At 35.9% G+C, this 12,821-nt stretch overlaps 1 protein-coding gene across 3 annotated transcripts in view; it reads right to left on the reverse strand.

Moving 5' to 3' along the window:
- The window catches only part of LOC149786358 (transmembrane protein 135-like), a 352,299-nt gene that overhangs the window by 79,307 nt on the left and 260,171 nt on the right, over nucleotides 1–12,821 (reverse strand). For all 3 annotated transcript variants that reach the window (XM_089976786.1, XM_089976785.1, XM_089976787.1), the window contains exon 7: nucleotides 1,369–1,410. In XM_089976786.1, coding sequence (XP_089832912.1) covers nucleotides 1,369–1,410 — 42 coding nt within the window. The remainder of the gene's footprint in view (nucleotides 1–1,368; nucleotides 1,411–12,821) is intronic.

The following is a 12,821-nucleotide window of genomic DNA, read 5'->3' on the forward strand; positions in this document are numbered from 1 at the left end:
ACATTCCTACCTAGACTGATCAAACTTGGCTCAGATAATCTAATGAAGTCATAAAGAGATTTTAATCCTGATGGCTATGGAATCCACACCATTGCTAGGCAAGCCACCATAATGCAATTTTGACAGAGCATGTCCTTAGAAACATTAGTTTGCAAGTGTGATCAAAACTGGTTGTCATTCTGGAGAAGAAGCAGAAAATAGGTTGCTAATTGGAATCCACAGAGTTGCTAGGGGAGCACTTCCAAACATAACCTGGTACAGCATCTCCTAAGGAGTGCTGCAGATACTATGTCCCCCTCTTTTCTTGGAAAAGGTAGTAGTAGTAGTGTTTTACAGCACCTCAGCACAAAGTATTGCCAACAAAAGATTAAGTTAAAAATGTAAAACTGAGTTGCACAAAAGTTTTGGAAGATAAAGCTGTCCAAATAAATAATTAATTAAGTGCAACAAAATAAAATATAAAATGAACAGATATTAAAATTTGGTAAAATGAAGAAAGAATCTGCTCCACTGTCAGTGGACACTGGCAGTTCACACATTTCAGCCGAGGTTCACCTTTCTGGAGGTGTACACGTGTCCGATACACAATCGGCACAAGACTACCTCGTCTCTCTAATTTATTCCATGAGGAATGCCACTTTACAATAGTGGTTTTTTTTATGTTCTTAAGTTAGTTTGTTGCATTATCAGTCTGCATATTTTGCCAAGTACAGTACATGTGTGATAAACATATTGATTAATGCAATCTTTAAAGTTTCATGTCATATCAGGAATCTTCTGTCTGGAAACATGCAATTGCAGGGTAAGTTTGGTTGTTTGGTTGTTTTATCTGCCCTTTCAGTACTCTTTCTTCCAATGTGACTAGGCAGCCAATAGTACAGAATACATTTCCCCAGATCCTATTAAAACATCACATTTCTCTAATATCTAAGATTTTAATGGGTTGTCAGATTTAAGATTTCCGTGTTAAAAGACTTGCAAAACCTTTAAAAAGGAGACATCTACAGCTCCTTTCAATGGCCCCTCAATCTCCTCCTACTTCTGTCACTGTCAATGGTACACACACAAAACTTCATACATTTTTTGCTCTGAGTAGGCAGAAAACAATGAGTTTGATATGGTACAGGAGGAATACATTGAGGCCGTCATGCCAAGGTGCATTCATATGCCTTATCAAACAAGTCCTTTCCTATATTTAGTACAATACATGAATGCAGTTCTGTATTTATTACATAACCCCTTATTTTTACACTTTCTAAACATTTTGAGCTCTACTGCATCCAAAAATATCTAAACAGAAGTATCAAATGCCAGATCATGCCCATACAATTAAATTGGTATGTAAAACATGTTCTTACAACTACTTACCTCAGAGCGGACAAAGTGGATTCTGGAAGACCATTCTTTATCCTGTGGAGAAAGAACAAAAGCAGCTGGATAGTACTGTTGGTGGAACAAAAAAAATTCAGCTACTTTAAGAAACAAAAGAACCAAATATTTGTCCCTGTGTAAATCATTTTGAATTATGTTTTCTTAAGAGCAAAGTAACAGTGGTACAATATAAAGTTGTCACAGACCCACTTATAATGTACTTATTTTTGGTCTTGAAATGCAACTTTATTCTTTCACCCAATTTAGGTCATTGGCTGCTGAGAAACAAATATTAATTTTGTTCACAACATTACATGCCTTTTGATTCTGTAGTTTTGTTTTTTGCATTATCATTTCAGCCCTTTTAGGAACATCTATATATGTCACTCTCACAGTATGGGTCACCCTGGTGGCTTCCACTCACAGTTATATAAAGAAGTACTGCATTTCCCAAAAGTATACATCTCTCCCTCACTTTAATGCCCTTTTTTTCATAATGTGGTTATTAGGCAGGTTTGGTTGTGGATCTCATTTCATTAAGTAATATATATATATATATATATATATATATATATATATATATATATATATATATATATATATATATATATATATATATATATATATATATATATATATATATATATATAAAATGAACTTCATTATAAGGTGATCTCAGTATAAGGCAGCATATTATGGGTCCCAGGGTCAGAATTATGAGGGATTACTGTATACTATAATAATTTATTGTTACTTCCTTTCACCTTGTCTGGTGGGCAACAGTGGTTGGAAGAGAAATGATGTCTCAAAGAAATGTGTCATGTTCTAAGTGCTCTCCATAAATTGTTAAACAGATAGGTTCTCACTAATAATACTGTACATAACTGCTTATAAGTCAAGTCAAACAACAAACATAAAAGATCCAGATCCACCCTAGCATAATTTGTTTGCAGATCAGGGTCTATGTTATTTGTTCCTTGATTACTCTTAATAAACTGCACAGATTCAGATCTACCAGTGAATTATGTGACAGCAGACCTGGGTCTGTGCAGTTTGTAGTTGGACTCTATAAGCGAGTACATATGGTAAGTGTTGCACCCTTACAATGTAATGTAGTAATGTCCTTAAAATCTACACCACTGAAAAGATCCTGATGTTACCACCACAGTTATAGAAGTGTACTGTACATTAGCTACAAGCAATTCATCACCAACAATCTTAGAAGAAAAGAACAGAAGAATATCAAGCATTGTGGGTCTCAATTCCCAATATTTATACCTCTATTATTAATATTAAGTGATACTAAATTGAATTTCTTTTAGATGCACACATAACTGATTTTTACTAATAATTACTCACATCCAAATATCCAGAGAGAATCAAATCATACAGGATTATACCTAATGAAGAGACAACAGTAAGTCTCCTAATTTTTCTTAATATATGGTCAATGCTTCAAAAACATATTTTCCCTCTTAGAAATAAATTTTACTATATAAACATTTTGAAATGTGTCCATTCAGTGGCGATGCCCATTATAAGCAAAGTTAAACAGGGGGCATAACTCCATAATATTTTGCCAGAAAAAGGTGAAAATAAAACTGAACCCAGACAGTTGTTGTTGTTGTCGTGGGGCTTAACGCCATTTTTCAGCACACGATAGGCTATACATGGCGGCCAGTATTAATGGTGGAGGAAGAACCCGGGAAAACCCCGGAAAGAACCACCGACCCTCGAGAAGCTACTGGCAAGCTTTCTCACATACCCACATTGGCTGAATCTTAGACTCGAACCGCCGCAGACAGAGGTGAGATGGCAGTGATCCGTAACGAAGAGCGCTTTAGACCACTCGGCCACTCGGGGCCCCAACCCAGACAGAGTGACCAAACAGATTTAGCTGAAAACTTCTGTACTTTTGTCTGCATTTAAAAGAAGATAATCTGCATTTATTTACAATTTACATTAGGATTTTGGTGAAAATAGCACAAAAACAAAGGTATGTGCAATTTGTTTTTACATCAATCTGTTTCAATGATTCATCCCCCCAGCAAACTAAAATATTTAAAGTTACTATAAAAATTACATGAACAAACTTTAACAAAATAGTAAGTTTTTGAAGGAAATTAAATTTTAATCATTAAGAAAATCACCACATCTGTTTAACTGAAACCACAATCTGCATAATGCAAAAATATTTAAGTACATTGTCAACCAGCCTAGATATTCCTTTTGCAAAGTCTTATATCAAATCCGTTTACATGGTCAGCCTGCCTAGAAATTCCTAATGAAAAAACTCGTATCAAATTTATACACATGGTCAGCCTGCCTAGAAATTCCTAATGAAACACCTTGTATCAAAATTTATACGCATGGTCAGCCTGCAAAGAAATTCTAATGTAAAGCTGACTATATCAAGGTCATACACATGGTCAGCCTGCCCAGGAATTCCTAATGTAAAGCCATATATAAAATTCATACACGTGGTCAGCCTGTCCAGGAATTCACAAAGAAAAACTTTGCATCAAATTCATACAAATGGTCAGATGCCTAGGTATTTCTAATGAAAAGCCTTGTATCAAATTCATACACATTGTCAACTGCCTTGTTGTTCCTAATGAAAAGCCTTGTATCAAATTATAAACACATTGTCAAGATGCCTTGTTATTCCTAATGAAAAGCCTTGTATCAAATTCATACACATTGTCAACCTGCCTTGTTGTTCCTAATGAAAAGCCTTGTATCAAATTCAAACATTGTCAACCTGCCTTGGTATCCCTAATGAAAAACCTTATATCAAATTCAAACACATTGTCAACCTGCCTTGGTATCCCTAATGAAAAGCCTTGTATCAAATTCAAACACATTGTCAACCTGCCTTGGTATCCCGAATGAAAAACCTTGTATCAAATTTGTACACACTGTCAACCTTATTCCTCATGAAAAGCCTTGTATCAAGTTCCTACACATTGTCAACCTGCCTAGGTATTTCTAATGAAAAGCCTTGTATCAAATTTGTACACTGTCAACTTTATTCCTCATGAAAAGCCTTGTATCAAGTTCCTACACATTGTCAACCTGCCTTGGTATCCCTAATGAAAAACTAAGTATCAATCCATATATATTGTCAGCCTTCCTAGGTATTTCTAACAAAAAACCTCATATCAAATTGGGTTTTATCCCATGAAGTCCTTCAAAGATTATTGAGCCAAATCAAAATATGTAAAAGATATGAAAGTAAGGGATGAGATAGGAGGAATAAAAACTGTAAAACTGCAGGCTGCTTCTGTAGAGACAGAGAGAAATAAAGAGAAAAAATAATGCTGTACATTAGATTATTTTGTAAATATATGCATAGCAATTTCAGCAATATTTATTTTGATAATATTTGAAGTGTTAGCATGGAAAATTCCTCATATTTATGTTTTCCATGGGAAATTTACATTTTCTCTACAGCCAACCCTTTAAACTACTCTATAACATTTGAAAACCTTCTGAGCAAATATATCGCAAATGAAATATATTCTTTAGATCTTCTATAAATTGTCCATAATGAGAATTTTTTAATTAGCAATTCCTCTTCAAACAATGAAACAGTCCTATGACCACTTTTTGAGGAAAACAAGGCACTCTAATGGCAAGCAAAATGCACACTAATTAGAAAAACCGAGTTAAAAGAGAAGATAAAAAACAATCATTCAACCTGGGTTTCTTTGAAAAATCAACCTTTTATCCATTGTTACATGAGGTTTATCTAATTATTGTGCATTAGCAAAAAGCTTGACATACAAAGTTTTATAGAAAAACCTGAAATATAAGAGAGAAATAAAACACTCACTCACATTAAGACTCTTTGTATAACACAGCTCCTGTTATACGGCTAGTATGGTCAGGAATCTCAATTCATTAAATGATTGTATGACATACTTCATTATTAGGTATCTCACTATAAGGTATTAAAATCTACATCATAATGAGGGAGTACTGTTATCATATACTTCATTATAAGACAGTCTCACTATTGAAGGTGGTATACTAACTATATGGCTCTAACTAACAACATTATAGACCAATATGTTGGCCTAAGTGGTTAGAGCATCCACATTGCATGTGGGAGGTCATGGGTTCAAACCCCAGTTGAGTCGTACCGAATCTTATAAAAATGGTACTAACAGCTACCTTGCTAGGTTCTCAGCATTAAGAAGTTAGTGTTAGTACTGGTCAGCCAGTGTCAGAATAATATGACTGGGTAGGACATGATACTACAATGTGTGCAGCATGATGCCCCACACATCGCTATAAATTGCCATGCTGCAGACATCGCAGCAACATGACCGAATTTTGTTTAAAGCTACATTAAAAATGCAGATCACACACACACACATACACACACAAACAACATTATAATGAGGGAGTATAGTATCTAGTTGTTAAATGAAACACTATTATATATGAAAACCTTGTGTATGATGAATACCAGGTTTTTCTTTTGCTATCAAAGGTTTCATTTCAAAACCTGTTATTTCTGTACAAAAATTCATTCCCTTAGGTATTTTCTCATCCAATCAAACTGGAGAAAATCTATGTACCTACCATCACAAACTGACCAATCCATGATCTTGATATATATATATATATATACATATATACTCTTTAAAGTTTGAGCTCTTGTGTACTTTTATTTATTTATTTATTTACCTAGACCCCCTCTGTTTCATTCTTGGATCCGCCCCTGTATCATGGAACTGAAAGGCTTTGCATTACAAGCACATCTATTGAATAAAAACTTCCCCCACCCCCGATGTTAATCAAACATGTTCTAGTTTCTAAATAGATGTAAATGATGAACCTGATTTGGTGTAAGTGTTGCTGGGATAGGGTCAGGATGATCCTGTTTACTGCAAATATATGTCAAATCTTGTGATTTTGTCAATAGTACAAGTTCCCCTTCCACAGGCACACACCTAATGCCTGCACTTCTCGAGATTTTTTTCGGTTTTGGAAATAGAATCCAAAATACACATGTAATATGTTCACAATCTGAATATCTACTATAGCTATTACAAAGTCCAAAGCAACAATGTCTTGAAGCACTGCAATTTTTCTGCTTTTCAAGGATAGATGCAATCTCTTCAGTGTGTTCCACCATTTATATTGTAATACAAAAGCCGGTTTATTTGTCCTACATTCTGCAGCTGAGTCTGCGAGCTATAAACAGGCGTGATATTTTTAGCAATTAACAGTGTCAGTCGATCTCTGCTGTTGCTGAGCACCAAGTAAGGCAGCTGCTAGGACCATTTTTACAAGTCTTTAGTACAATTTGGCCAGGCTTCAAACCCGTGACCTCACACATCCAAGGAAGATGCTTTCACCACTTTTGCCACCTGAGTGGTCTTGATCAAGACTGTAATGCTCACTGGTTTTACAAACTCATTTTAGATCAAATTATTTCAATGACTTAAAGTGTTATTTGTTTTGTTACTACTGTATACCATTTTTTCACTTATAAAAGAGATTATTTATTTTAATCCCTATGGCATATTATTTTGATAATCTTTAGAAATTGTTCTACTGAGAAAGAATTCTCTTTAATCAAAACATGCAAGTTTTATAGTCAATATCATGGGTCACTTCCCCTGCTTTCCTTTTAAGATGGAATGTATTTGAAAACACGTAACAAATCAATCAAATAACATACAAAATGAGAACTAAATATAATAGCAATGAACTTCATTAATACGTGCAGATTTTTCTGATAATAAAACTCTGTTGATATCCTGCTGATAAAGCCTATATACTAAAGTGGCACCAAAATCTGCCAATCAGATGGAAAATCAATTCATCAATGATTTAAGCCTGTTCACCAAGTTTACCCAAAATTGGATCAGATATACAGTTTCTAGAGTTAAGCCAATCAGATGCAAAGATCACATCATTAATATGTGGATGGATGTAACTGATTACTGAACTCCAAAGAGACCTTGATCAAACACGTATACAGTCAACTCCGGTTAACTGCACAACCTCGGGCCCGTCACTAGACTGTGCAGTTAAACGGAGTGTGCAGTTAACCGAAGTAAAGTACAGCTTTAAATCAGCACGGCACAAACATAGGTGAAGAATAACGTATAAAGAAGATTAGAATCCACTCTTTCAATGTTTACTTAAATGAAACAAGAGTCTACAATGAACAGCACTAACGTCGTATTGTTGACTCAAGCACAATGAAATTTACGATTTCTGAAAGAAATCGGCAACTGATGTCTGCACACAAGTTTTACTAATAAGTTGGTGAATTGCCGACTCTATTTTGTAAAATGGTTCAAACAGCTCACATTCTCTCTGTTCCATGAATCTGCGTAAATTCTGGAGTGACTGTATAGCGACTTTAGATGAAACCTGGTCATCTAATGTATCGTCGTCATCACTTCTTTCGTCATTTTCTTCTTGTTTTGTCTCTGTAAGAGCTGCAACAATGGTTGAGTCATCGATTTCACCTTCCGTCTGAAGACCGTCATCTATTGCAACATATTGCTCGAATTCTTCTACATTCATGCCGTGTGGTGTTTCGAATGGGGTTTTGCCAATATAGGTGGGGTCATCAAGTGACTCGTCATCAGAAGGCACTGAAAACTGGCCCGCCTATAGCAGTTTGCTATGGTTGACTGTGTTACATTGCTCCAGGCATTGCTAATCATATGAAGTGCATCTAAAACTGTCAGCTTCCTTGTCTGGTTGGACCCTTTTTCTTCGGGAGATGATTCATCAATGTCTGACAGCAGTTTTTGAATAACAAGCAATCTTTAGAACTTCTTGAAATTCGCTATAATTCCTTGATCCTTTGGTTGAATCAGAGAAGTTGTGTTCAGAGGAAGGAAAACAATCTTAACATTTGACAGTTTGATGCCGTTGCCATGAGCTGTACAACTGTCACACAGCATAATGATGCTTCTCTTTTGAAAATGTATTTGATTGTCAACGCGCTTCAACCATCTCTTCCAAATTTCTGTCGTCATCCAGGTGTTTTTGTTTGCCTCGTACTGTACTGGCAGCTTTTTCAAATTCTTAAAACATTGAGGGGATTTACTTTTGCCAATCATCAAGGCATCCAATTTTTCGCTACCATCCATATTGTATGCAAGCAAAATTGTCAAACGATCTTTGGCAATCTTACATCCCGGTGCTTCTGCTCCTTTGAAAGACAAAGTCCCATCAGATAACGCCCGCCAGTACAACCCAGTTTCATCGGCATTGAAGATGTCTTTTGGTTGGTAGTCTTTAAGGATTTTGGGTAGAACATCAATTACCCTTCATTCAGCTCCAAAGTCGTCTGCATCCTGTTTTTCGCCATGTTGTCGTTTAAATTGAATTCCGTTACGCATTTTCCATCTTTCCAGCCATCCATTTGTTAGTTTTAAATCATGCAAACCCGAACCATTTGCCAACTGATAAGCTTTTTCAAGCAACAGTGGTCCACTTATTGGAATCTGTCGACTGTGAGCTTGAGCGAACCATTGTAACAGCGCTTCTTCAACTTCTTCGGACTTGCCACCTCATTTGTGCTTCTGAGAAGGATTGCTGTTATTTTGCCAGTCTTCAATGATCTTCTCCATGTTCTTGAGGATTCGCAAAATCACACTGTGACTAACACCGAACTCAAGTGCAACAGAGGCCTGACTTCTGTTGTTCTCAACACATTTTATGACCTCAAACCTTTGACTTAACATCAGGGATTTACACTTGTGACTAGTCGTTTCAGACTGTAAAATAAACGCTCATTAATTCAAGGTTGAACTTCTGATGATTACCCCCTGGTTCAAATCACGGTTTAGAGTAAGGTTTCCCATGCTGTAATATGATTGTTCCCACGCTATTGCTCCCTGGTGGGCGGGAAAATACATGTATCTACCACCTATGGTGTCCTTTACATGTCAATCACTTACAAAGTCGCATTTACCGGCTTAATTGTCGGCTTATTTGAAGCGCTACAGCAGTGGGCTGGCAATAACTGATCCTGACTATACATTGTGCAGTTAACTGGAGTAAAATTGTAATGAATAATGTACCATGGGCAGAAAATCTTTTGTGCTATTATCCGGAGTGTACATTTAAGCGAAGTGCAGTTATCCAAAGTTTGTTCCCACTGAAAAGCATTGGGAACAAACGAGACCGGCGTGACTACGTGCAGTTATCCGGAGTGTGCAGTTAACCGATGTGCAGTTAAGTGGAGTCGACTGTATATTCCAAGTTTCATCAAAACTGGATCAGAAATATACATGGATCTCACTCATTGTTCAAACTGACCAGAACATGATGGTATAACCCTACAATGCAAATTTGATCAAAGTCAGATCAGAAATATGGCCTCCAGAGTGGCAACATGCTTAGATGCAAAAGCACCTTATTTTCATATGCTGATATCAATCAATAATGAAGACATCTTAGATCTTGATAATATAACCATACATTCTAAGTTTGATCCCAGTCAGATTTTAAAAAAGGTCTTCTAATGTGGCAAAAAGCACAACCAATCATATGCAATATCACCTCATTAATTTTCAGTCAATCATATCCCAAATGTCCACCCCCCCCAACAAATTTCCTATATAAATGCCATGTTATGGTCACCTACCTTTTGTGGACATATGTGGTCACTGGCACATATCTACAGTGACCGCTCAGTCTATGCAAACAAACTTTTTACTGCATGAGGAATACGTTTTTTTTACATAAAGGAAAATCATGTGAATTGATGTGCAAACATTTCTAATCTCTGTACTCTACCTCTGTTATGTTGACAGTGTACCTCAAAGGTGTAAACAGTCAAATTCAAATGCAATGCAGTTTTTTTATCATTAGGGAAGAGGCTGAAGCAATTTGTTTGCTGGGTGGTTGGAAAACTAGTCATAATATCACAGCAGATATTTGTCTTTTGTGCAAGTGTGGCAGGTATAATTTGATATCTTCATTTATCATACTTGTCCATGATCTTGATAATACAAGTCCATATTTCAGGTTTGTTAAAATCATATCAGAAGTATGGCTTACAAAACTGTAACAAGCTCATCCTTTCTGATGCAAGATCACTTCATTAATATGCATGTGTCTTGCTAATTATCAAACTAATGTCAAAAATCTTGATCACACAGGTACCATATATACTAACTTATAAGACAAGTCAAACTGCAAACAACAAATGATCCTGATCTGCCATAGCATAATGCACCTGCAGATCAGGGTCTATGTTGTTTGTTCTTCTGATTACTCTTAGCAACATGCACAGACCAAGATCTGCTGGCATATTATGAATGGCAGATCTGGGTATGCGCAGCTGCAATTTGACTTGTCTTATAAGCAATTATATACAGTATATATTTCTCAAGTCTGATCCCCAAGAAATACAAAATCTTGAGTGAAAATAAGGTTTGCCTATCATATGGAACACCACCTCAATATTATTTGTGGATCTCATTCACTACCAAATTTACCCAAAATTTTTATAATACAAGTGCATGTTGCAATTTGATCGCAGATCATAAATATGGAATCCACAGTTGTAGAGAGACAGATAGATGATGGATAAGTGAAGATATACAATGGATGCAGGGCTACACCATTAAGTTCACTCAGCCTTATGTCCAGTAGAGCTTTAAAAAAATCTACTTTTTTTTCTAAGATAAATCTAGCATGAATGAGTTGAGAAAGCAGACTTGTCTCTCATAAGTCAGGTTTTTCTAATTAATGTGCATTTGGCCTGCCATACACAAGTGAAAAGGTAAGGTCAAATTGAGAAAACCAAAGAATAAATTACCCTTGCCTAATACAGAGAAGTATTTTTGCAAGCAGGATATAGGAATAGCTGCCTGTTGGCATTTGCACTCACACTTACTAATCATCAAATGTGCAGTGGCAGTTACTTCCCTCCCTGTTAAACAAGATTTAAATAATTAGAAAGCAAGTGCCAGCTACAATAGAGAGAGTGACAGTTGAAACTTGAATATTTAATTCCTTTTTCACCTCAAAGTGAAATCCTTTATCATGCCTAGCTAAGATAGATGGAGATCCTATGCTCTGCAGCTGACTAAGAAGCTAATGCAAAGATTAGAAACCACAGGTGAAGAGAAAAATTTTCACAGGAGAAAATTCCAATCTGTGGAGGAAAAGCTAAACTGTGTACAGAACAAAACCATCCTGACTTCAAAGCCCTTCTTCTCATTGTATAGATGACAAATGTTGGCTTGTCTGTAGGCTATATGTATCCCACTGGAAGTTGCAAGGACTTGGCAGAAAAAAAGTATATCATTAAATTACCAGTTGTCACAATTTTTGGAGTTATGCCCTATGGGCAAATTTTAGAAGCACCATTTACACATAAAAGCATTGGTTGTTCTTGCCTCCCCGCCCCCCATTTGGGGTGGGTGAGAGTGGTAGTGAATATTATGAACGTATTCACTGATGGAACACGCATCACTTGTTAAATTCATCTCTCCTGGATAAGAAGCTGCCCACTTGAACAACAGGTCTAATATAACCCTGAAAGTTATTAAAATAATACCCAAAAGTGCTTATCAGTAATTCCTACAAGGCTATTGTGATGTTTCTTTCAAAATATGTAATTCTTTTCTCAGATTTTGAGGTGTAACTTATGCCAATGCATACAACATCAGTTGTTCACCTTGCCAGACTCTCTTAAGTGGAAAGGAAAAATTTGTAGTGATTGTTGGAGAGATAAATATTCTTCTAAGTCCCTAAGATGCTTAACTCTAAGAGTTGTAACTCTAGAAAGCATTAACCTACAGGGGTGCAACAACTACACACTCAAAGTATCAAGATCCTTTAATGCAACACAATTAATTAGATATTCACAACCATGGTTATTTACAATTTATCAAAGCAATTTTTGAAATATATCACACTGCAATTATTCTTCCCCACTCCTCATTAAGTCATAACTAAAGATGTCAAGAACAAAAATGCAATAATTTTCAAACACTGATAACAGTAATAACTGTGAGAACAAAGCATATCCAAAACACATATGCCCCTGTTGTAGACGAAAATAGCAATGTCTGAAAAGGTTAAGGCACTTACGAAAATTTGAAAAACATATAATCACATGAAAATCTAATCAGGTCATCTACATTGTATACAAATATGACTATTAAATTTCATTTGCCAACTAAGGCTATTATTTTAATTTGTGCTACTAGAATGTTAAATAGAAACAATAATCATGCTAACAAAGTTTTCACACAAAATATAGTTCAACAATGTGTAAAATTTTGAAAAATGCTTGTAATAGCCTGAGGATCTAACCAGTCAGAAATGAGCAAATCAAGACACTACTGCTATCCTGCTATACACAGTGGGAATGGGAGGGGGATGTACACATGCCCTTCTTGGTATTATCATTGTCAAGAGTACTGGGATGATATTGGTGGTACCAAATTACT

The sequence above is a fragment of the Sinohyriopsis cumingii genome, chromosome 12 (genome assembly GCF_028554795.1).
Source record: "Sinohyriopsis cumingii isolate HCF-2022 chromosome 12, ASM2855479v2, whole genome shotgun sequence".
Taxonomy (NCBI): domain Eukaryota; kingdom Metazoa; phylum Mollusca; class Bivalvia; order Unionida; family Unionidae; genus Sinohyriopsis; species Sinohyriopsis cumingii.